Source organism: Drosophila miranda, chromosome 2, assembly GCF_003369915.1.
Source record: "Drosophila miranda strain MSH22 chromosome 2, D.miranda_PacBio2.1, whole genome shotgun sequence".
NCBI lineage: Eukaryota > Metazoa > Arthropoda > Insecta > Diptera > Drosophilidae > Drosophila > Drosophila miranda.
This window is the reverse complement of record NC_046675.1, coordinates 13,358,160-13,378,518: the sequence shown is the minus strand read 5'-3', so window position 1 is coordinate 13,378,518 and position 20,359 is coordinate 13,358,160. Positions and strand designations below refer to the sequence as shown.

Below are 20,359 nucleotides of genomic sequence, written 5' to 3'. Positions count from 1 at the left end.
GTATAAAGAGGTTTTAGCGAAATAGGTCAAACATAAAAAGGTTTTAGCGAAATAGGTCACACAAAAAAACGAAAGATGACTGTCGTTTGTTCAATTTTTATATTCCGTTGAATAATTCTGGCTAACTAAAACCCTTAGTTCTGCCCACATAACTTTAGGCCATTGATGAATAAATGTTCTACAAGATTGGCTAGTTTTTGGTCCTTGCTTCAATTGCTTTTTTTTTAAAACAAGGTTTAAACAAAATAAGTCAATAAAAATAACCATATTCATTTTAAGTGATTCGAATAACGCGTTTCATTTTTAGTATTTTTCAATATTTTTTCAGTATACCGGCGGTATATGACAAAGTTGCAAGGTGTGTGAGCTGAATAGGGGATGAAAATCGAAGGAACTATTTAGTTCAGCTAGTTCATTTGACCGACGCATGTATTATTGGCGGGAAAAAAATAAACAAAGCAACGACGCAAACAAGTGGCCTGATAATGGATAAATTCTTAATCAAAATGCCCATTAAGCCTAAAAACAATGAAACCCCAGAGCAAGTATGAACTTAATCATTGTCGAAGTGAAACAGAAGAGCAGGTTAAACTTTTTATGTTGCAGAAACCGATGGTCAAAAAGGAGACTCCCAAGGCAGCTGCTAAACAGTCGAATAAAAACACTCCTATTCAGGCAAGCACCAACATCTTTGCTCATTTCAGTTTTCTTTCAGTTATCTTAATTATTATTTCTTCATCTCAGGCTAAAGAGAAGGAACACGCTCAGGAGAACGATACGCCAAAGCAGGGCAGAAAGGGAAGATTGGCAAAGCCAGCGGCCAAGCGAAAGAATCTAGATACACTCGAAGTGGTAAGCGTAGCAATTAATGACTTGGGGCCCTCATTATCTAGCCCTCTGAATCGCAGAATAAGGAAAAGAATACCGCAGGGAGCGAGAATCCGCCCAAGCGTCGCAGTGGCCGCTTGACTCGGAGCACACGATCGATGGCCGAGGAGGGAACACCCTCGCCGGAGAAGGTGAAGCCCGAAAAGCTGCCGTTTATCAACTACCGCGGAGCGATCAAGTACTTCACAGAGAACCAGGACATTGCCGCATCCGCTGACGATGTGATGTAAGCAACACAAAACATGGAATCAAAGATAGCTTATATTTAACTGCCTTATTCGTTTGTTCATTAGGCAATGGGTGGAAAAACAGACCGATGTGGATGTGGTCCCCATGGCATTTGACATGGAGTGGCCCTTCTCCTTCCAGACCGGACCTGGCAAATCCTCAGTCATCCAAATTTGCGTGGACGAGAAGTGCTGCTACGTCTACCAGTTGACTAACCTGAAGAAACTGCCGGCGGCCCTGGTGGCCCTGATCAATCATCCCAAAGTGCGCCTGCACGGGGTCAACATAAAAGCGTGAGTGTAACATTTTTAAGCAAAGCTGCAACTGACCTTGACTAATCCAATGATTTCCCAAATTTGCAGGGACTTTCGGAAGTTGCAGCGCGACTTTCCCGAGGTGTCCGCCGATGCACTTATCGAAAAGTGCGTCGATCTGGGTGTGTGGTGCAACGAGATCTGCGAGACTGGCGGCCGCTGGAGTCTGGAGCGACTGGCCAACTTCATAGCTAAGAAGGCCATGGACAAGAGCAAGAAAGTGCGAATGAGCAAGTGGCATGTCATTCCCCTCGACGAGAACCAACTGATGTACGCCGCCATTGATGTCTATGTGGGTAGAGCCATTAGCATTCTATAAACAAATGGGTTCAAAATTAGCTTCTGTTTCAGATTGGACAAGTCATCTATCGCGATCTGGAGCAGCGCGAAAAGCAAAAACTGATAAACGAATTGCAGTTCAAGGAGCAGAATGGAGAGGCGGCCTTCAAAGCAGTCAAGGGTCTGGGGGAAACGTTTCTCTCGAAAATCAATGAAATAACATTGTGATGGGATCAACTTAATCTACCTATATCTCTTTGCAACGTAGGACTCATATTTTATTATCGAATGTCATTGACTGTCCATGCTATTTAGGCAATTTGTATCAAATTTATTTATTCCCCTAGAGGTTTTTTAATCATTTTCTCAAACTGCAATCAATTTTTAATATAGGAACAGCTAACAAATTTAGCCATCTACACCCATCTAGATTAAGTTTACATCGTTTTATAAATTTTTCAACTTGCAATAAATTTTAATTCGTAAACTCTTATAAAACATTACTAAACATGAAACTATGAACACAGTTTGGGCTGCCGCAACGGGGCTTCATTTGAATATCGGACGACGCGTGTGTATAGCATTTAGCTTGCGCTTGATCAAATCGTTCTCCAGATCGATCTGGCGCTGGTACTTCTTCCGATTGATTGCCGCACTGGACAGACGCGCTGCTGCAGGTGGCTGGAGCTGATAGAATAGAACAGAAATAGGCGGCCATGATGGTACATATCAGTCATTGGTGGATTACTCACCTTGGAAGTCGCGTTGATGTTGCACTTCAAGGCGCTGGTGCTGGCCTTGATCGTGGCCGTGGGCTTGACCGTCATCATCTTTCGCAGCAAGATCTGGTTCTGCCGCTCGATCTCTCGCATCTGTGCATTGGTGAAGCTGAAGCTCTTGCGGCCCAGATTCTTGTAGCTATCAAACAGGCAGAGGATTAGTAGTTCATTAATCAAACAAACCGGTCAACTCTACTCTACTCACTTTATCTTTTCGGTGGACGATCGTGACCGCGGGACATTGAAGACACGGGCACAGTCGTCGCTGGTGAAGCTGCTCGGGGTGATGCTACATAGGCTGTGCTGAAACTCGGGTGAGCGCCGCTGGTGCGGATGACGCATCAGGCCGTCCCCCTGGCCGCACTCGTCCATATAGACACCTGCATCCATCACCGTCTCTGGCTCGGGGTCCGTCTCCATGCAGTCTGTGGATGAAGGACAACGGCAATGGGAACGCGAGCCCACTGAGCTCATATTCTCCTCATAGCCCTGAGGATCCATTCTTTTTGTCCACATCTTTTCAGAAGTAACACCAGTATCGCCGGTATCATAGCTGCGAGCGCTCGTCAGGCTCGATTCCGTAGCCGGAGTCGACTCCGCTCCAGCGTCTTCCACTTTCGGACTTCGTTCCCGCAGCATGTCCGCTAGCATAGACGGTCCATCAAGTGTTCGATTGTTGGTCAGACCACCGTTCATGCGGATTGACTTCATTATAATCGCAGACATCTGCGACATCTGGCGTTCCAGAAGCTTGACGGCCGCCATATCCGGCGCCATCATAAAGCTATTGTCTGGCACGTTCATGTTCATCTCGCTGATAAATTGTTCCAGCTGGGACATGGACGGCATGGCCGCTGCAAGTTGCTCCTTAGTGAGACCGTTGATCAAAGTTGGTGGCTCGATTACCGGCTTTGTCTTAGTATCAGTCTCAATCTTAGTTTCGGTCTCGGTGTCGATCTCGATCTCGAGCTCGGTGATTGCCTCGAGCTTCGCCTCCACCGGCAGCTGTGACGGATGTTTCTTGTCGATCAGGCTCATGTCCGTCTCATAACCTCGGGGGGAGGCTTTGCGAGCACACTTGGAGCTGCACTCGCTGCTGTTGTCGCTGTCATCTTCCACAGTGATGACGTTCTGGGCCGCTGGGGCAACGATTGTCGGCGGATCAGTCTTGGTCTTGGACTCAGGCTCTTCCGGATCCGGATCCGCATCCTGATGTGTCTCCTCGTCCTCATCGGTTCCATATATATCATTATCGGGCGACTCATGAGCTTCCTCGTCAGAGTCAACTGCGCCATCGCTTTCCGAATATTCCGCTTCTTCTTCTTCTTCTTCTTCTTCTTCTTCTTCTTCTTCCCCGTCCGCTTCGTCTTCATCCAAGATTTCGATATGGTCCCCATACTTCATTTTATCTTCCTCTTCTTCATCGTCCACTTCCTCGTCCGAATCACTAATGCCCACGTCTTCTTTGGACCTGGCACTGCCTGGTTTGAGGGTACGCGCCGATTCCGGGCCATCTTCCAACGACGCGTCCCTGCCGAGGGCCAACGAATTCACCTCGGCCACCGTCTTGGTAATGACCACCTGACTCTCGTCATCGGACGAAGAGCTAGAATAGGCTGAAATCCTGCGGATTTGAGTGCGCGCACCAACGAGGGAGCGAAGCAGCTGTCGCCGGGCATGTGGCTGTGGGTGTGACAGGGCATTGGTTTTGCTATCGAGGCTATACTCTTTAATGGTTAGCTCCTCCTGAGGCACAGCCTCTCGACTTACATTGCCGAGCAGGAACTCCAATTTGGGGTCGGCATCGCTATCCTCGCTATCTTCTAGCGTACTACTATCCTCGTCGACGTCGTCGTCATCGTCGTCTCCGTCATCGTCCTCGTCATCGTCTTTGTCATCGTCATCGTCGATGTCTTCGTCATCGTCATCATTCTTGCCCTTGTCTCTTTCCGCTTCGTCTTCCTGTTCCTGTTCGACATCCGAGTCGTCCTCGAAGGACTCGTTCACGTACAAATCCTCATCGACGTCAGCCATTTTTCGGCCAATCGAATAGAGAAAGTTTCCGATGACGGCTGATATTTTTAGTTAAAGTTTTTTTAGATAGATAGATAGATAGATAGATAGGCTCTCGGTTTCTTGTGTATATTTTTTTATTTTGCAAACCGAAGAGCACTTTCGGAATACGTGTATTATATTTCTGTATTATATATCGAAAACTGCCGAAACTGCGAAGTAATATGGGGAGACCTACAAATTTAAACAGTATTTACTTTGCAGGGCCATCTGTGTGGTGGTTTGTTGCTAACTGAATTCGATTTCCATTTTCCTGGATCCTTCTCGTCACTCCCTTGACAGCTTTGATTGACATGTGTGGCCTGCCCCCGATTTGGGCCCGGTGATGGCCAGGGTTGTTCTTTTCCTCTCCGCACTGTCCACCGCAATTTTCCCCTTTTCACTCTGAGACTTTGTTTTCCAGGAAGCTTATCACATTTCACACTCTTTCGGCTTTGATTCTTGGTGGCCTTGCGGTGGCCCTGCCAACCGTCGACTGGTCGGTCAATGGAGGCAGGACACCTGCCGTCGCCTGCCACCCGACACCTGCCGCCTGACCATTTATTTATTTTCGCCATCGGTTGCCTCTGACAACCGAGCAGGCGCAGGCGGTTTGTTGGTTGCCTCAGCAGCCGCACTGCTGTCGGCAATGCCCGTGTACTCTGGCACTTGTTGGCTCCAAGTTTGATAACAACAACCGATTTCCGTACCTTGGAAGCACCCGAAGTGATGGTGATCACTTGGACAGTGACTCGTCAATAGTGGTTTGGCAATCGAACTCTTTTCAGCTGACTCTGGGGCGGAAAAAGCCACATTAAACACTATGTAATGTGTATTTTGACAGATAATGATAAGGGTTTGAGCTGACTAACATAGTTCCATTATGTTGGAATACTTTTCAACAATTTAGAGTTTTTCGCTTTAATTGTCCCCCCTTTGAAAGCTTTCGCCCAACGGCTCTGTGCGGAAGTGCTTTTGCTCTCTCGCCAGCTTTCAGGCTCTCTTTTCGGTGCTCTCTCCCACCGACTGACAGTTGAATGAAAGGCAAAGCGTAGTCAAATGCCGCCGCATGGCAGCTTCATTTTGTAAATATTGCGAGCGATAGTCGGGCCACATCTCTCGCAGTGCATCCCGGAGACATGTGGCAGGCGACTGCGCATGGGCGGAGAGCGGAGGAGCCGCTGCCTCCGACCAGCCCCCGACCGCCAAGCCCACCGGGCCGCCACGTGCCGCAAGTCGGGGCAATGGAGAGAGGACAGCAGAGAGCTGGGAGCGCTACCGGAGCGCTGGGCTATCTGGCCAGCGGGCACTTCATTTGGCGAAGAAGCTTCGTGGCGTGCGGGCGTGTTGCAGAGCCGGAAAATGCGCGCGTAAACTGATTAATGAGTAGCACAGAGCACAAAGCACAACCGAGAATAGAGCCAGAACAAAGAGCAAACATACGAGTGTCGTTCCGTCGTTCCGCCGTTCCGCCGTACTCCCGTTCTCCCGTGACCGTTGTTCCCGCTCCCTCCGATCCCTCGTTATCCATCGCCTGGCTATGTGTTTATGAAGTGCGTGAATGAAGTGCCACAAAACGTTGCGGAAACCGTTTGCTGGCCCATAAATTGGCCAGCTAGTCCGGGTAATTTGCCATTTGCCAGCCTTAACCGGGCCAGAAGTGAGAGTGGAAGTCGGCCTTAAAGCGGCAGCCAATTAAACATCCCCGCCACACACACGCATACGCATCCCTGGAGGAGTCAGGGAACGCATGGCCAGTGCCGGCTGCGGCCATGTCCCAGAGATCGATTCGCTTCCGCTCTTGTTAAATCAATAGAAATAGTTTGGAGGAATTTCTGTGTCCCCAGCTTGCGCTAATGTCCCTGCCGCGCGGGGGGAGGGCGTCAGGAGTCGCCTAAGTAATTGCGAATTGCGTGCCGCCTGTTTACAAGTTTCTTTCCCCTAGTTGTTGCTGCTCGCCTCTCTTTTTGGCTGCAGCAATTTGGCTAAGAGCCTGCGTGGGGCCAGGGCGGGTAGGCAGGTCAAAAGGCGCAGCCACACGACACCAGCCACCAGGCCACAATGCGGCTAGACCAGGCTCCGTCGACAAGAGCGATGGCTGACAAGTCTTGACTTGACTTGCCTTGGCTTGGGCGTGGGCGTGCACTCCGTCCCTGAAAGGAGTACCTAGAAACCCTAGAAAGAAGAGTTATAGCCAACAAAAATATATTTGAGGGGGCATTGGACATCTGAGCATAAGTTTGCCCTGCGAGAAAAGAAATCTACAATATTCTGTTGATGTTTTGTGTTTTGCCTCTTCGCGTGACTAGAGAGATTTCGTAGGACATCTCATCTGAACTTAAATGTACTTCTTGATTTGAAGGACAGTAGTCTGTTTCGGTCATACTTCGAAACAAATGCTTTCAAGGCGAATTTCAGAGGGAAATGTATGTTTTTTCGTACTCAAAAAGATGGCTTTCTGCAATATATATAATGGGTTTCCTAATCGTGTCGGAAATAGTGCAGGTTTCTTTTCACCAACAACAAAAATACTACCATATGAGGTACGGAATTGGAGGGTAATGGTGTACTTAGGGTATCTCCGGACTTAGAAGTACTGTCCAGGGTATGCAGGGGTGCGGCATGTTTCGCATAACCTTTGCTTCTTCTTCGCCGCGTTTTTTGTTTATCGATTTTCGACGCTTGACTGTGCCAAGGAAGCTAACGTCAGCGCCATAGCCATCGCAGTCGCAGACGCCATCGCCATTTGGCTAGCAGGGGCAGCGCAGGCCAACTCGAGCCGTGAGCCGGCTAATAGCGCTCAGTAGGTCAGCGTCGCGGCAGCTTGAAGTGCGTTAGAAGCAACAGCGGCCAACGGCAGTAGGCAGTTGGCGGAAAGCGAAAACAAGACCGAGAACTGGCACAGCCAGCAGTCGTAGCCAGCAGTCGCAGTAGCATTAACAGGCAGGGAACTTGAGGCGGATAAAAATAGCCAACACACAGCCAACACACACACTCACACAAACGCAGTGCAAACTTCAAACGCGCTTGGCCTACTTTCTGGGTAATGGGCCTGGGACACCAGCTACTCCTACTCCACAAATCCCCGTCCGTCCACAGCCCGTTTTCCTGCGCACCCGCCGGACCGCAACCAAGTTAAATGAGGCACACACGCAAAGGGGGGATTAGAGTGGGGCACAGACTGCAAGCGGGCATGTTCACAAACAAATGACCAAAGCCAAGGCAAAGAGTGAAAAGTTGCGGTGTGGGACTACACTACAGCCGCCCGGACATGGACACAGGCTCGAGTTGAGGCACAGGCAGAGGAACAGGCACCGGCACAGGCACAACGTTAACCATACGCATCGTGTGCCAATCCGTGTCCAGTGAATGCAAAGTCAATCAGTGCTTAATTGACAGCTGCAGTCATGGGCAGACATGGCCAACAATGGATGGCTCCAGCCTCATGGCCCCTCACTGTGCCCACTCGGAAAGCCCAGCAAGAAGCAGCCGAAAACAACAATTAAAACGGCAACCAACTGGCCATGATTCGGCTGAGGCTGATGGCCCTGCTCGAGGTCTTAGCCCACTGCTGTGAGGGAGGCCATTAGCGGTCAGAGATGAGCAACACATGGAGCAGTGGTGTTCCTTTGGTCTTGAAGTGTATTCGTCCTTAGTGGAGTGTGCTTAGAAAGTCGTCACTGGTTGCTGAGTTGCATTTGAAGTTATACGATCTATATAAATAACAAGTAAATTAGCTGGAACGTGAACAAAAGTTCGTTTTTGTAGGACTTAACTTTCTACACAACAAAAATTCTCTTGGGAGACCTTAAATCGACCATTAAGCAAAAGGTTTTATTCTTTGTTTCGAAATTAATTGCTCTAATCAATAAATGTAGGACTTTGGCAAGAGGATATACCAAACAACAAGCATACTATAGACTTTAACAGGAACTTGTAGGATCCATCGAGACTCGGAGAACGTTCAATTATGGCTGTTTTTGTAAGAAGCAAACTGCTTTAATTTTGTTCGCCTTGAAGGCTCTCTAGCTCTCCACTATTCCTTTCTGTTAGGAGACAAATACTTTTCATAACCTTCCTCAAAGAGCTGTAACTGTGGTAACGTCTCTGACATTGGCCATCACCAACAGCCGGGCTGCAGCCCCAGGAGCTTCATGGAGCAGCCAGAAGCCGATAGAAAGCAAATTGAAAACCGCAGAACGATTTCAATCCACCCCCCTGATTATTGGCCATATGGCTTGTCAGGGATTGGTGGTAGTAGCAGGGGAGGGGCTGCTCGAAACTTATCGCTCGATTGCAGATTGTTTTTCCGACTGCCTGAAACGGCGCCGCAAAGTATGCAACACTAAGTATTCGCTTCCCACGGAACCACAACCTAGTGCGAGGCTCTTTGCATGGTATTTTCCAATTAGAACTGCCAGGGGGCTGATGGGGCTCCTGCCCCACCTTGGGCCTTGGGGGTAGAGCACAGAGGAAGAGTCCGGGTGTTTGGTGCCAAACATGCGTGGCACGTGAGCGGCACAGGTACGTACACACACACACACACAGTATCCGTTCCCCCAGTGCGTGTGTGTGCATCTAAATTACAAAATCGTGCAAAAAAGGCGCCATTAAAAGCGAAAAGAAGAGAAAAAAGAGAAACATCAGCGCAAACACATGTGAAAAGTTTGTCACCTACCGAGTGCCGCTTTCTGCATACCCTAGCAGGCTTGCTGGAACATTTATAGAAGGTTCCACAAAAACATAGAGCGATTTATCAAGCTGTGGCCACAGTTGAAGTGGTTGGAACTTACAAAATGGGAAGGCAAAGCTATTTGTAATTAATTGAAATTCATAATAAAAGGATAATGTTTGTTTAAAAGGTGGATCTGAAACAGAATGATTTTATAATTTATGATAGTATTTTGTATTTCATTTGTAATCTAATCTATAGTTGATTTATTATATCAAAACATCAATGCAAAAAAACTGCAACATACACGAGAGTTTTTGTGATGGTGCACTCTTTCGAAGTGAATGAATACGGACGATTTAGCCCAAGACCACTAGTCGCATTGTCGTGGATTTTCGAAGCCTTATCCTATGGCTGTTGCTCGTTCTCGTACGAGTAGTCTCTGAGATCTAGGCGCTGTATCGATTGGGCTACAGGCAATTAATTCGGCTATCAAGAATTTATACACTTTATAAGTCTATACGCTCCCTTTAGTAACATACAATCACACAATCTTATATACCCCTGAACCCTATGAGTACTGGCAGTAGAAACATACATATGTTAAACAGCATAAAAGAACTCTTCTATCATGAAACTTTTCCTGTAAATGTGCGGAACCTTCAACACTCTATTATGTTCCAAGCGGAATTCAAGCTTCCGTAACTACCTTTATTTGTTGGAGCCAATGACTATTGAAATATAATATATAATTTGTATAATTTCTACTGCGGAAACACGGTACCAGGGCTAAGTGTGTCCTGTTTCAAGTGAGCCCGACAGTCGCCTCTACCCAACCAAAACGACTCTCGCTATCCACTCTTATCTCTTCTATGTACATCTCTATCCTCTTTTCTAGCTCCCCAGCAACTTACTAAGGGAAAACTATAATCAAGAGAACCCCCAAAGCATTACTTAACCTCTCTCCCCTAAGCACGGGTATTTCCTGGCATTTCTACAAGCTTTTTGATCGTTTTCGAATACCTCGAATGAGGGCATACCGAAAGTAATAAAGAATGTTATGCCTGGCGGGGCAGCAATTTAAATTCTCGCTTCACACCCGTGTCTCGCCAAATCGCTTTGCTACGCATCGCATCGCATCGCATCGCGCTTTCCCGACTCCTCCAACGAGAGCACTCCCTGACTCCCTGGCGTTGCGTATACGCCTCGTGCTCCACTAACTTTTTGTTTGCCTGCGTGTGCGTGCGTGTTCGGGTGCGTGTGGGCGTGCTTAACATAATTACAGGTACGCTGTGCTATTGCGGTCGTTGTCGTCGTCGCAGTCGCAGTCGCAGTCGCAGTGAAAGTCGTTGTCAATGCCGTTGATAATGCGGTCGGCGCTGGCTGTGCCAGGAGCGGAGTCCGTGCCAGTTCCCGTGCCAGGCCGTAATTGTCACTCGAATGACTCTCTATGCGATACCAATAAAAGTAGCAACAAATTCACCATTGTCACATTTGATGCAACAACAACAATTACAACAATTACAACAATATAACACCAACCTACGACAAAACCAACAAAGTATTGCCACCAGCACCACCCGAATAAAGGCCAAAAACCAGTGTGGGACTCCGCGTCATGTTAGAAGCTAAAACAACAGAAGCAACAACAACAGAAACTGCCACATCAGTAATTAGAGCAATTGCAACATTAACTAAACCAGCAACGACTACCATCCAGAGACCAATAACAAAACCAACACCAAAACCAATCCTAAGATGGTCCTGAGCACCGAATGGTCACAGGTGGAGATTATCGATCTGATCAACGATGGCAACGGCCTCGGATTCATCCTGGTGGGCGGCCGCAGCACGGGCGTGGTGATCAAGGCCTTGACGCCGGGTGGCGTCGCCGAGCGGGACGGACGCCTCCAGCTAGGCGACCACCTCCTTCAGATCGGAGAGGTCAACCTGCGCGGCTTCAGCTCGGAGCAGGTGGCCACAGTTCTTCGTCAGACCGGAGCTCAGGTGCGTCTGATAGTGGCGCGGCCGGTAGAGCCGACTGCCATCGATTACCAAACGCTGGCCAGTCATGCGCCGATTATACCAACTAAGCTCCTCTCCGACCCGGAAGAACTGTCGCGTCATCTCTTCCAGAATTCGAGCTTCTCCACCGCTGCGGCTGCGGCTGCAGCTGCGGGCTCCGTGGACGTCGCCAATTTGGTGGGTCTGGTGCGGGGCGGGCCCGCCGATGGCGCCGAGCTGGCCACGGCCGAGCCGCTAAGCCTCGGACACCTACAGCTGGGCGAGCTGACGGAACTGGCCGATTTCCCCCTGCCACCCATTCCCCCGCACATGATCGGGAGCCACAGCAGCAGCTCGATGGAGGCCAACGGGCGGCAGTGCCCGCGAGACCTGGACATTGTGCCCTTCTCCATACTCTCGCCTCCGCCGCGTCCCGCCCTGCAGCTAGCCCTGGAGCCGCGCTGGAGGACGAGGGACCGGGACGGGCAGGAGGAGGAGGACGATCAGCATATTGAGACTGTGATAGCCGGCAAACTGTTGGCCGACGAGGAGGACGAAGAGGGGGACGGCGATGGTGACGACTCCGCCTCTGCCTCGCCCTCGTACATGGACTCCCCGGAGACGGAGACGTACGTTGTGGAGCTGCACAAGAACGTCTACGGGCTGGGCATTACAGTGGCCGGCTATGTGTGCGAGGAGGAGGACCTGTCCGGGATCTTCGTGAAGAGCATCATCGAGGGCAGCGCCGCGGAGACGAGCGGCCAGATCCAGATCAACGATCGCATCGTCGCCGTGGATGGCCGCTCCCTGTCCGGCGTGACGAACCATCAGGCCGTGGAGCTGCTGCGGAACACGGACATCGAGGTGCATCTGACGCTGGAGCGCTTCCTGCGCGGCCGCAAGTTCGAGCACCTGCAGGTGGCCCTCACCGAGATCAAGGGTCGTCCCGCCCCCTGCACTGTGGACAACGATGGCGACGGCGACGGACAGTCGCAGCTGTCGATGCCAGGATCACCATCGATAGCCACGCTCAGCTGGCTGCCACCCAAGTCCCACGACGCAGACTCCATTGCCACCGAGGGCGAGGCGGAAGGCGAGGCCGGAGCAGCGGACGATGAGCCGCTGGAGTTGGCCGATCTGCCCTCGCGGGACACCGTCGAGTCGAACATGTCGCACGTGCTGGACCGCAGCGACCACAGTGGGCCCCGGCCGGCAAAATCTCCCAATCTAGTCCCTAGTCCCCCTCCCCCTTCGGCTCTGACCAATGGCCAGCTTGTGCGGAGCAGAGGCCACGGGCGGATGGCGGCGGATGACAGTGGCAACGACACCGACGAGCAGTGTCCAGAGCCCGAGCCGGAGCGCGACTTAGAGACCGATGCAGATCCCGCCCCGAGTCGGACGCCCACCAATGAGCTGGATGGGGCGGTAGGGGCGATAGGGGTCAAGGGTGGGGCAGCAGCCGGGAAAGCTGACCGGGTCGAGAAGGCTGCCAGCCCGAGCGCCGCCTCGCTGCGGGTGGCCTGGAAAAGTGAGTTTCCCGACAGTGAAATTTTAGTTGCCGAAATAAATAAACTTTCAGGTCTAGGGATCAGCCTCGAGGGCACCGTCGACGTCGAGTGCGGTATTGAGAAGCGTCCGCATCACTACATACGCTCCATACTCGAGGACGGTCCCGTCGGCCGCCAGGGCATCCTGCGGCCCGGCGACGAGCTGCTCCAGGTCAACGAGCACAAGCTCCAGGGACTGCGCCACATCGACGTGGTCAAGATCCTAAAGGAGCTGCCCGCGCGCGTCAAGCTCGTCTGTGCCCGTGGCACGCGGGTGCCCTCCGTCATCAACACCTCGCAGAATGCGGAGGCCTTTGAGACGCGCAGCCTCCTGCCAGGCGGCCACCAGAGCCTGCAGAACCTGCTCAGCAAGGCGCAGTCGGAGAGCTCCTTGTACACGTCCAGCACGGCGACGCTGACGGATGCCGCCGGAGGAGCGGGCAACGGCAGTCACCAGCGCTCCAAATCGCTGGAGAACGTGTCCGGTCTGGCACTGTGGAGCTGCGATGTGACGGCCATCGACATCGAGAAGACGGAGCAGGGCTTCGGCTTCTCCATTCTCGACTACCAGGACCCGCTCGACTCGGAGGGCAGTGTGATTGTGATACGCGGCCTGATACGCGGTGGTGCTGCGGAGGCAACCAACGAGATATATCCGGGCGATCGCCTCATAAGCGTCGGCGATCATCTGCTCCAAGGCCTCGAACTGGACGAGGCAGTCTCCATTCTAAAGGCCATGCCGCCGGGCCTCACGCGCATCGGCATCTGTCGGCCACTCTCCACGTCGGACAGCAACAGCAACATAGCCTCGCCCCTAGGCGACTCGGCCAGCACATAGTGACAGCCCCTCGATGGCCACTCGGAGCCAGAGCCATTCTCAATGTGTGAGTACAGTTTTGATTTACTTAAACAATAGATTTATGCTACTATATTATAATATTATGATACATAGAAATGCCCATCTGTCCCTATGAACTCCTGCCTGAATCTTAGATACTTAAAGCCACATTTTGTGTCTGTTCTATTACTCCAAGTCCCTCTCAAACGATTTCGTGTATGTATCATATGTGATGATACTTTCAATCGTTTTCCCACAGTCCTTTTTCTTGCCAAAGTCCAGAATGTAGACCAAATCTAGCCATCTATCAAGTTAATGATAAAAATAGATACACGGAAAAGCAGCTTGAAGCTTTATCCAGGCACTCTTACTGCAATTAGATATTTGTGAGTCTTTTTTTTGGATAATCATACATTTGTTTTGAGAATTACAACAAACTTTCTCGTGTATTCCTTCGCCTGGCCTTTAAAAGAAATTTATAAATAAATGAAGAAGTGAATCTGGTTTGAAATTCATAAATTCATCCGTACTCGTAGACCAATACAACGCCCTAACGCTTGTTTCCTGCTTATGAAGCTTTCTTTAAGCAATATCTAATATCCCTACTGACAGTTTTTGTTATATTCTTTCGAAAATTGTTCGCGGATTGATTGCTGGGACATCTGTTTCTGGGCAAAAGTCAATATGAATGCGAATTGTCATTGTCTGACTGGCTGGAGGGGCTTTATTAAATTGTCACCTGTCGCAGGTGGCGCCAATTTCCCTTAAAGGTTTTCCTTTTCCCTTCTCTAATCAGGCAGAAATGTGTGCACATCCTGGGGCCCGCCCCTGCCGCTTCGGTAAGCCTTGATGGGTGATTCCGTGATGGCATTCCGGATGCCGGCTGCCCGCCTTTTATTGTGCATATGAGATTTTGATTTTAATTGCTGCCCGGGCAACGGCCCAAAGCCATTTGGCCGTTGGGTTACGCCCACCTGGGGACCAAACTAAATCAATGGCTGACCGCTTGATACGCTTTTGAAGTAGTTCGTTGCTCATACGCCCTGTGTGCGAATCCTTTTTCCTCGGTTTCCTTTTGTGCATACATATATGTATATATCTGCTGGAGAACACAGCCTTTTCGTGTGTTTTATTGGCTGTCAACCCTTGTGGCCTTTGTTACTGCCACTTGTTGTCCTTCAATATCGTCTGATTGCATTTTCGAGTGCGAATCGAGTCACAGGTCTCCCCTTCCACGTAATAAAATGTCAAGTTCTCCAACTCTGGAGTATTGTCTTGATTCATTCATTCAAACCGTTAATGAAACCTCGGAGAAAATTAAGAGCGTTTGACACATGCTGAAAACTTTTAACTTTCAACACGTAAGAGACAGACAGAGAGAGAGAGGGATAGAGAGGGTGATACAGAGAGGGGCAAGGGTGACGTAGAGTGTCAACGAGGGTATGAGGGCAGAAGTTTTCCCTTACCAATTAACAAAGCCAAAGTTGGGTCCGCACAGTTGGGGGGCTTCTTGACGCATAAATAATTCATGCGTAGAAATAAATACGAAACTTTGACGGGACTCCATCTCCCTTCAGTTCTCTGTCTGGCCGGGCCAAGACTAGGCCAAGGATAAACTGCAAATTACCACTAATCTCCAGGGGTCTACAGGGGTCCTCTTCTCTCTAGCAGTAGTTGTGTGGGTTCTGTGTGTGTGTGTGTGTGGCGTGTAAATCTCATAAATAGTAATCTTCCTAATTGACTCTCTCTCCCCGATTCGCCTGTTTTTTCCTTCTTTCTTTTCTATTCATAATTTATACTTTGTTCCGGGCTTTTGTTTAAAAAATCATTATTTAGCAATTGTTGGCCAGCAGACTCGTAAATTATGAGAAACTTCAACGATTTATGCACACAGCGATAGCGAAAAGTTTCTCAGCTCAAACTATGGCACCTACTGGTTGGGAAAAGAGGAGATCCGTTGGGCTGGAGGCTCTCGGCCAGCTGGCAGCTGGCAATGAAATAATAAAAGCTCCGCCAGCAATTATAAAAATGTTTGCTACATCTGCAAAAGCCGGCGGGGAATTAAATTTTTTCTCTCCACATAGTAAATAGCCGCACACAAGCCGCATATATATATGTATATATTTATATGTACATCTATAGATACATGTACACCGAGAGAAAAATACTTTAGGACATATAAATCGTGGACAATGGAGTTGAGGGAAACAGTGTCCGCCCCACTGAATATTCCAATAATCTGTTGTATCAAAGAAAATCTAAAACATGTTCTAGCAACTCGAATCTAGCACTACGGAAATCACTCTTGGTCCCTTGGTAGACCTTTATATATTTCTGAGTCCTCTGTGGGGCTCTGTAGAGTGTTCTCTTAGTTTATACCAGTTTTCTTTTCGATTTCGATATCTGTTTTTATTTTTTCTCAGTGATACTTTTGTAGCGTCGTCTGTTGTTGTTTGGCCGTTTAATTAATTGGCTATTAAAAGTGTTGAAAATTGAAAACAAAACTCGGTTCGTCTGCAGCAGCGGCAGCAGCAACAATATGGAAATAGCATTCTCTGGTCAGAAAAGGCCAGGGACGAGGGGTGTGCAGGCGAGTACTCGTTCGAGTATACGAGTATATATTCGTGTTTGTCTTTGTCTTTGTTGCACAAGCAGATTTAATCGAAACCACTGGATGATATGAATAAGCGATATACGTTAATGCCCGAACGATTTACATAATATTATCATTGAACAATGATATCATTCAGGAATCCCATTATATGGGCTATGAATAATGAAAACAAATATAAGATGCCACCGGCGAAGGGAATGCGGCTACATATGCAAAAAACATGCAAGTATTCCCTTTTAATTTGCTAAGGAATTAAACAGTTTGCAGAGACTTTACTTGTGCTAAAGTGAACCTGAAAATTACTGCTACCCCCCGTTCCAATTACCAGAACGTAAAGAAATAAACGAAGAATATAGAAATATAAATATAAGTACGGCCATATTTGTATAATATTTTACTATTAAAATCATTTTTACATATTATTAAGTTCAGAAATAACTTGTTTGGGTAGAGACTCACATACAGAGACTCCAATATGTGCAAAAGGCATGTTTAATCCCCACAAAATGAACAGCCAAATTATTATCACAATACTAAAAAAATATGATTGCATTTCCAAGGCTGAATGGATCTCTCAAAGCATCGCAATTGATTTTTTGATTCGTGCTTAAAAAATAATTCCATCATTTGGTTGAAGCCCTCGGGGTCATTGCACGTGAAGTGAAGCCTGTGAAGTGCCCTGTGAATATGGATTAAACAAATATTATTGAGATGTTGAAAAACATGCCACAGAAGGAGGAGCAGGACATTCTGTCGGGCCAAATCGCTGACTTCGTTATTTAATGGCGTTTAATAAATTTTCCTGACGCCGGCGAATCTTTTTTTTTGCACATTCAGCCGTGTCTGTCGATGCCTTTAATCGCGTTTTAATTAACCAAACATCCGTCATGGCCCGCCAGCCAGCGGAATTTCGCAAATCACAAATTGTTTACAAATGGCAATTTAGGGAGGGACGACATGCCACCAGAGCGATGCCTCGCGATGGATGAGGACGGGGACTGCGGCTGTGCATTTTAAATCAAATTAATGTATACAAAAGCAGGGATGTGGGACAGCTCTGGACAGCTGGACAGTCTGCCAGTTGGGCGGAACGTTGGCCAGACAGATGCTTTTCCAGTGGCAGCTCCCGAGGCAGGCAGCGCTCAAAATGGGCTCACAAAGGGATGGGGTTGGGGATGGGGATGGGTATGGGGAGTGGCAGCATGTGTTCAATTTTACTATTTTACAACTTTACAAATGTAAATATGAAATGGCAACAACATAATGCCCGAGTCGAACATGTGGGGGCGATTAATACTAGTGCAGAATCTGAATCTGAATCGGAATCAGCCCATTGTTGCACGGCATTTGCATTTGCATTTTAATTTACTAATTGCATGGCCGTCGACTGGCAGCAGCATCCTTAATCAGAGCACACTCGATAGTAATTTATGATTTATGAAATTATTTCATTCAGGTATTGGGCAGGTCGTAGATTATTGAGTGTAAATATTTGTCCAAGAGGGATTTTGCTTACTTCGAGAGAAATTTGTAAGGGCAATTGAAGCGAAAACAAAAGGGATTAGCAATTTGTATTTATTAGCAACAATTGTATTCGTTATTTCTGCTCAATTTGCATACCTTTTGTGCTGACAGAAACAGGGGGGAAGGGAATCCGAGACGGCCAATGAATTGTTCAAACGAGAATTCAAGTATCTTTTGTGCTCACTGGGGAGGGGAGGGCACAAATTCTAGTTCTTATCAGCCATGAACCGACGAGACATAAACAGTAGCATAATATTAAGAGTCGCTTCCCCTGAAGTCAAGGAAAACTAACAGACAAATGCAATTTACTCTTTAAATAGAGTCAAAAACTAAAACAGAGTTCAAATATAAATTCCGAACTGCAAAAGACACGTCAGATTAATTTGAGAGCTCAACAATATATCTTTATCGTGTGCAGTACATTTCCCGGACATCCACTTTCACTTAAGATTAATAGACCTGCAGTTTCGTGCATTTTTCATATTCCCAAGCATTCATTTATTTCATTTATATATAAAAAGAGCAACGATTTCCCCACAATTACCAAGTGCAGTGTTGGTTGTTGGAGAAAGAGTTTCGTTTGCTGCGGAAAATGTTCCGTTTTCTCATTAAAATGGTTGGAGGCTTGATTGCCGGTCCTTGGAGAAAGCGTATATTTGCGCATACAAGTATAACAGACTGCAAAATAATTACGGGAGAACAAAAAACTCATTAAAACGCATTGCACACTGTACCGCAAACATGCCATCAGCGAGCTTTCTAAATATCCACATCCACATCTCCATCGCCGCCACTCTTCCATTTCCGGATCCGGGGCTGAGCCTGGGCCTGGGCATGCATGCAAATCTATCAACGTACATAAGTACATATGTGCCTGGAAGGGCTCTTCTTCCTTTGCTGCCACTACTGTGGTACACTGAGAGGAAGCAGCTTGCCAACTTTAATTGAAACGATTCGAAATATGCATATAAAACACATGGTGTTTGGTAACTGACAATAGAATAGAGGGAACTCCATTATCGTAAGTGTTTTGCGTACTTTTAAAAACGGTTGAATGCAATTCATCAGCACAGAACGTGAGTTTTCCCCACAATCCATATTTTCTCAATGGTAAACTTATTCCAGTGCCTTCTGGCTATCGTCTCAGTAAGTTGAGTGCTCTCAGTGGGTGACAGGACCAGGCCAGGGCCAGGGCCAGGCGAGCCATTGCGAACATTTATCTAATGCAACAATTGTATAAATGAGTCAGCTGCCGGGTGCTTTCTTGTGGTGGGGGTGGCACGTAAAAAGAAGAAACAATAATGGGGCAAGAACATAATGCAGAGGGGAGAAGCCTTCATTTCCTCTATTATTCCTCTTCGTTCTTCACTCTTCTTGTAATTGTCTGTGCATGGACTTCAAGATACAGCACCACCACAACCACAACGACAACAACAACAAGTTGCTGGTTTTATCTTGGCCTATCGACAACATCCTTGCTCTCCTCTTCTATCCCCCAACTTGCTGCACTCTTGAGTGCGTTGGAAATGAGCTTTGCTCTCCTCCTTTCTCTTTTTCTTTTTCTTTTGCCTTATTTCCTTTTTTCTCGCACTCACACATGGTTTAATTAAACGCTGATAACACCAACAAAGATTTTGCTGTCGCTGTGAAAAAGTTTTTCTTCTTATATGTACCTATTGCACGTAGAGTGCAAGGGTATGCCCTCATATTCGCCCAAAACACCTGACGTGCACGTGTAACATGCCTCAACAGTCGAGTGCAAGACCCATCAGAACCTCAGATTATAAGTTCCTAAGAGTTGAAGCATACAAATTGTATTCCATAATGCCTACGCTCTAAAATACTACATATGTATGTACTCGTGTTGTATATGGTATACAGAGGACGACTTTGAAATGAAATAACCAGATAACAAGAGTCCTTATACACTTCCAATATTCGTTAATGAATGTCCTTTGCTTTTAAGCTTTCCAAAAATAAAAATTCAATCACTCCGCATTACATGATTTTTTCCATTGTAAAAAAGTACTGCGGCACGTCGATACTTAATAATTTCTAAAAAAAGAATGATCTGAGCGATTGAAATGAAACTTCACATTCGTTCATATAAAAGAAGTACCTACTTCAGAAAAACAAATTAGGCTAGTCGTAATGCCCTCTCTTATTGAACCGCAAAACTTATTGAGCACCCTTGTATGTGCCAAAATATGCGATTTTTAAATCACTCAATTTAAAGAAAAAATGTCGATCTTAGCATGGTTTTTTTTTGTATTTATAGCAACCCAAGTTTATGTTAAATCTTGAAGATATTTTACTCTGACAAATTGTAATGGCAAGTCAGTTCTCCTTGTGATGATGTGCCTTGTTTAAATTATATGCATTTTGAGATTCTATTACGAAATAAACTATTCCGAGTAGCGGTAGCGGGTATCCTCGTAGTCGGAATTCCCGTTGAAAGCGTCCTCTCTTGTTTCGCCGTCCTGTGCTCCTGTGCTCCTTTGTGTATTTGTTTTTTTCGGGCAGCACTCGAGTGAAGTGCATAAATTTGTACTCATCGTCAAGTTGTGTATCGAGGGTCTATCTCTTGTCTCGCTCAGACTTCGGCTTGATACGAGTATTT

General features: G+C 47.6%; 3 protein-coding genes across 5 annotated transcripts in view; 2 read left to right on the top strand and 1 right to left on the bottom strand.

The window, feature by feature from the left end:
- The first annotated feature begins 409 nt into the window (after positions 1–409).
- On the top strand, positions 410–2,055 carry LOC108157145 (Werner Syndrome-like exonuclease). Its single transcript, XM_017289049.2, has 7 exons — positions 410–545; positions 607–675; positions 745–852; positions 909–1,114; positions 1,182–1,409; positions 1,479–1,722; positions 1,782–2,055. Exons 1-7 carry the CDS (start codon positions 486–488, stop codon positions 1,935–1,937), a joined length of 1,071 nt encoding a protein of 356 aa, XP_017144538.1. The 5' UTR covers positions 410–485; the 3' UTR covers positions 1,938–2,055.
- A 35-nt stretch (positions 2,056–2,090) lies between these two features.
- LOC108157144 (protein hemingway) lies at positions 2,091–5,072 on the bottom strand. Its single transcript, XM_017289048.2, has 4 exons — positions 4,259–5,072; positions 2,694–4,171; positions 2,462–2,627; positions 2,091–2,396 (listed from the first exon to the last, which is right to left on the bottom strand). The coding sequence occupies exons 1-4, from the start codon at positions 4,520–4,522 to the stop codon at positions 2,259–2,261; spliced, it is 2,046 nt and encodes a 681-aa protein (XP_017144537.1). The 5' UTR covers positions 4,523–5,072; the 3' UTR covers positions 2,091–2,258.
- A 592-nt stretch (positions 5,073–5,664) lies between these two features.
- The window catches only part of LOC108157449 (patj homolog), a 35,788-nt gene continuing 21,093 nt past the window's right edge, over positions 5,665–20,359 (top strand). For 2 of the 3 annotated variants that reach the window (XR_001775197.2, XM_017289506.2), the window contains exons 1-2: positions 5,666–6,164; positions 10,498–13,647. Coding sequence is in view for 2 of the 3 variants with exons in the window: in XM_017289506.2 (XP_017144995.1) it covers positions 10,971–13,601 (2,631 nt within the window). In the remaining variant the exon portion in view is untranslated. Of the gene's footprint in view, positions 6,165–10,497; positions 13,648–20,359 lie in introns of all 3 variants that reach the window. The other variant, XM_017289507.2, reaches the window with a different exon arrangement.

What these genes read in the sequence shown, in the direction of transcription:
- LOC108157145 (XM_017289049.2), top strand. Translation starts at nt 486, where the DNA reads ATGGATAAATTCTTAATCAAAATGCCCATTAAGCCTAAAAACAATGAA. An exon ending in ACAATGAAACCCCAGAGCAA is followed by an intron (nt 546 to 606) that starts GTATGAACTTAA and finishes TTTATGTTGCAG; the next exon opens with AAACCGATGGTCAAAAAGGA. An exon ending in ATAAAAACACTCCTATTCAG is followed by an intron (nt 676 to 744) that starts GCAAGCACCAAC and finishes TCTTCATCTCAG; the next exon opens with GCTAAAGAGAAGGAACACGC.
- LOC108157144 (XM_017289048.2), bottom strand. Translation starts at nt 4,522, where the DNA reads ATGGCTGACGTCGATGAGGATTTGTACGTGAACGAGTCCTTCGAGGAC. An exon ending in TCGTCCACCGAAAAGATAAA is followed by an intron (nt 2,628 to 2,693) that starts GTGAGTAGAGTA and finishes CCTGTTTGATAG; the next exon opens with CTACAAGAATCTGGGCCGCA. An exon ending in ACATCAACGCGACTTCCAAG is followed by an intron (nt 2,397 to 2,461) that starts GTGAGTAATCCA and finishes CTATTCTATCAG; the next exon opens with CTCCAGCCACCTGCAGCAGC.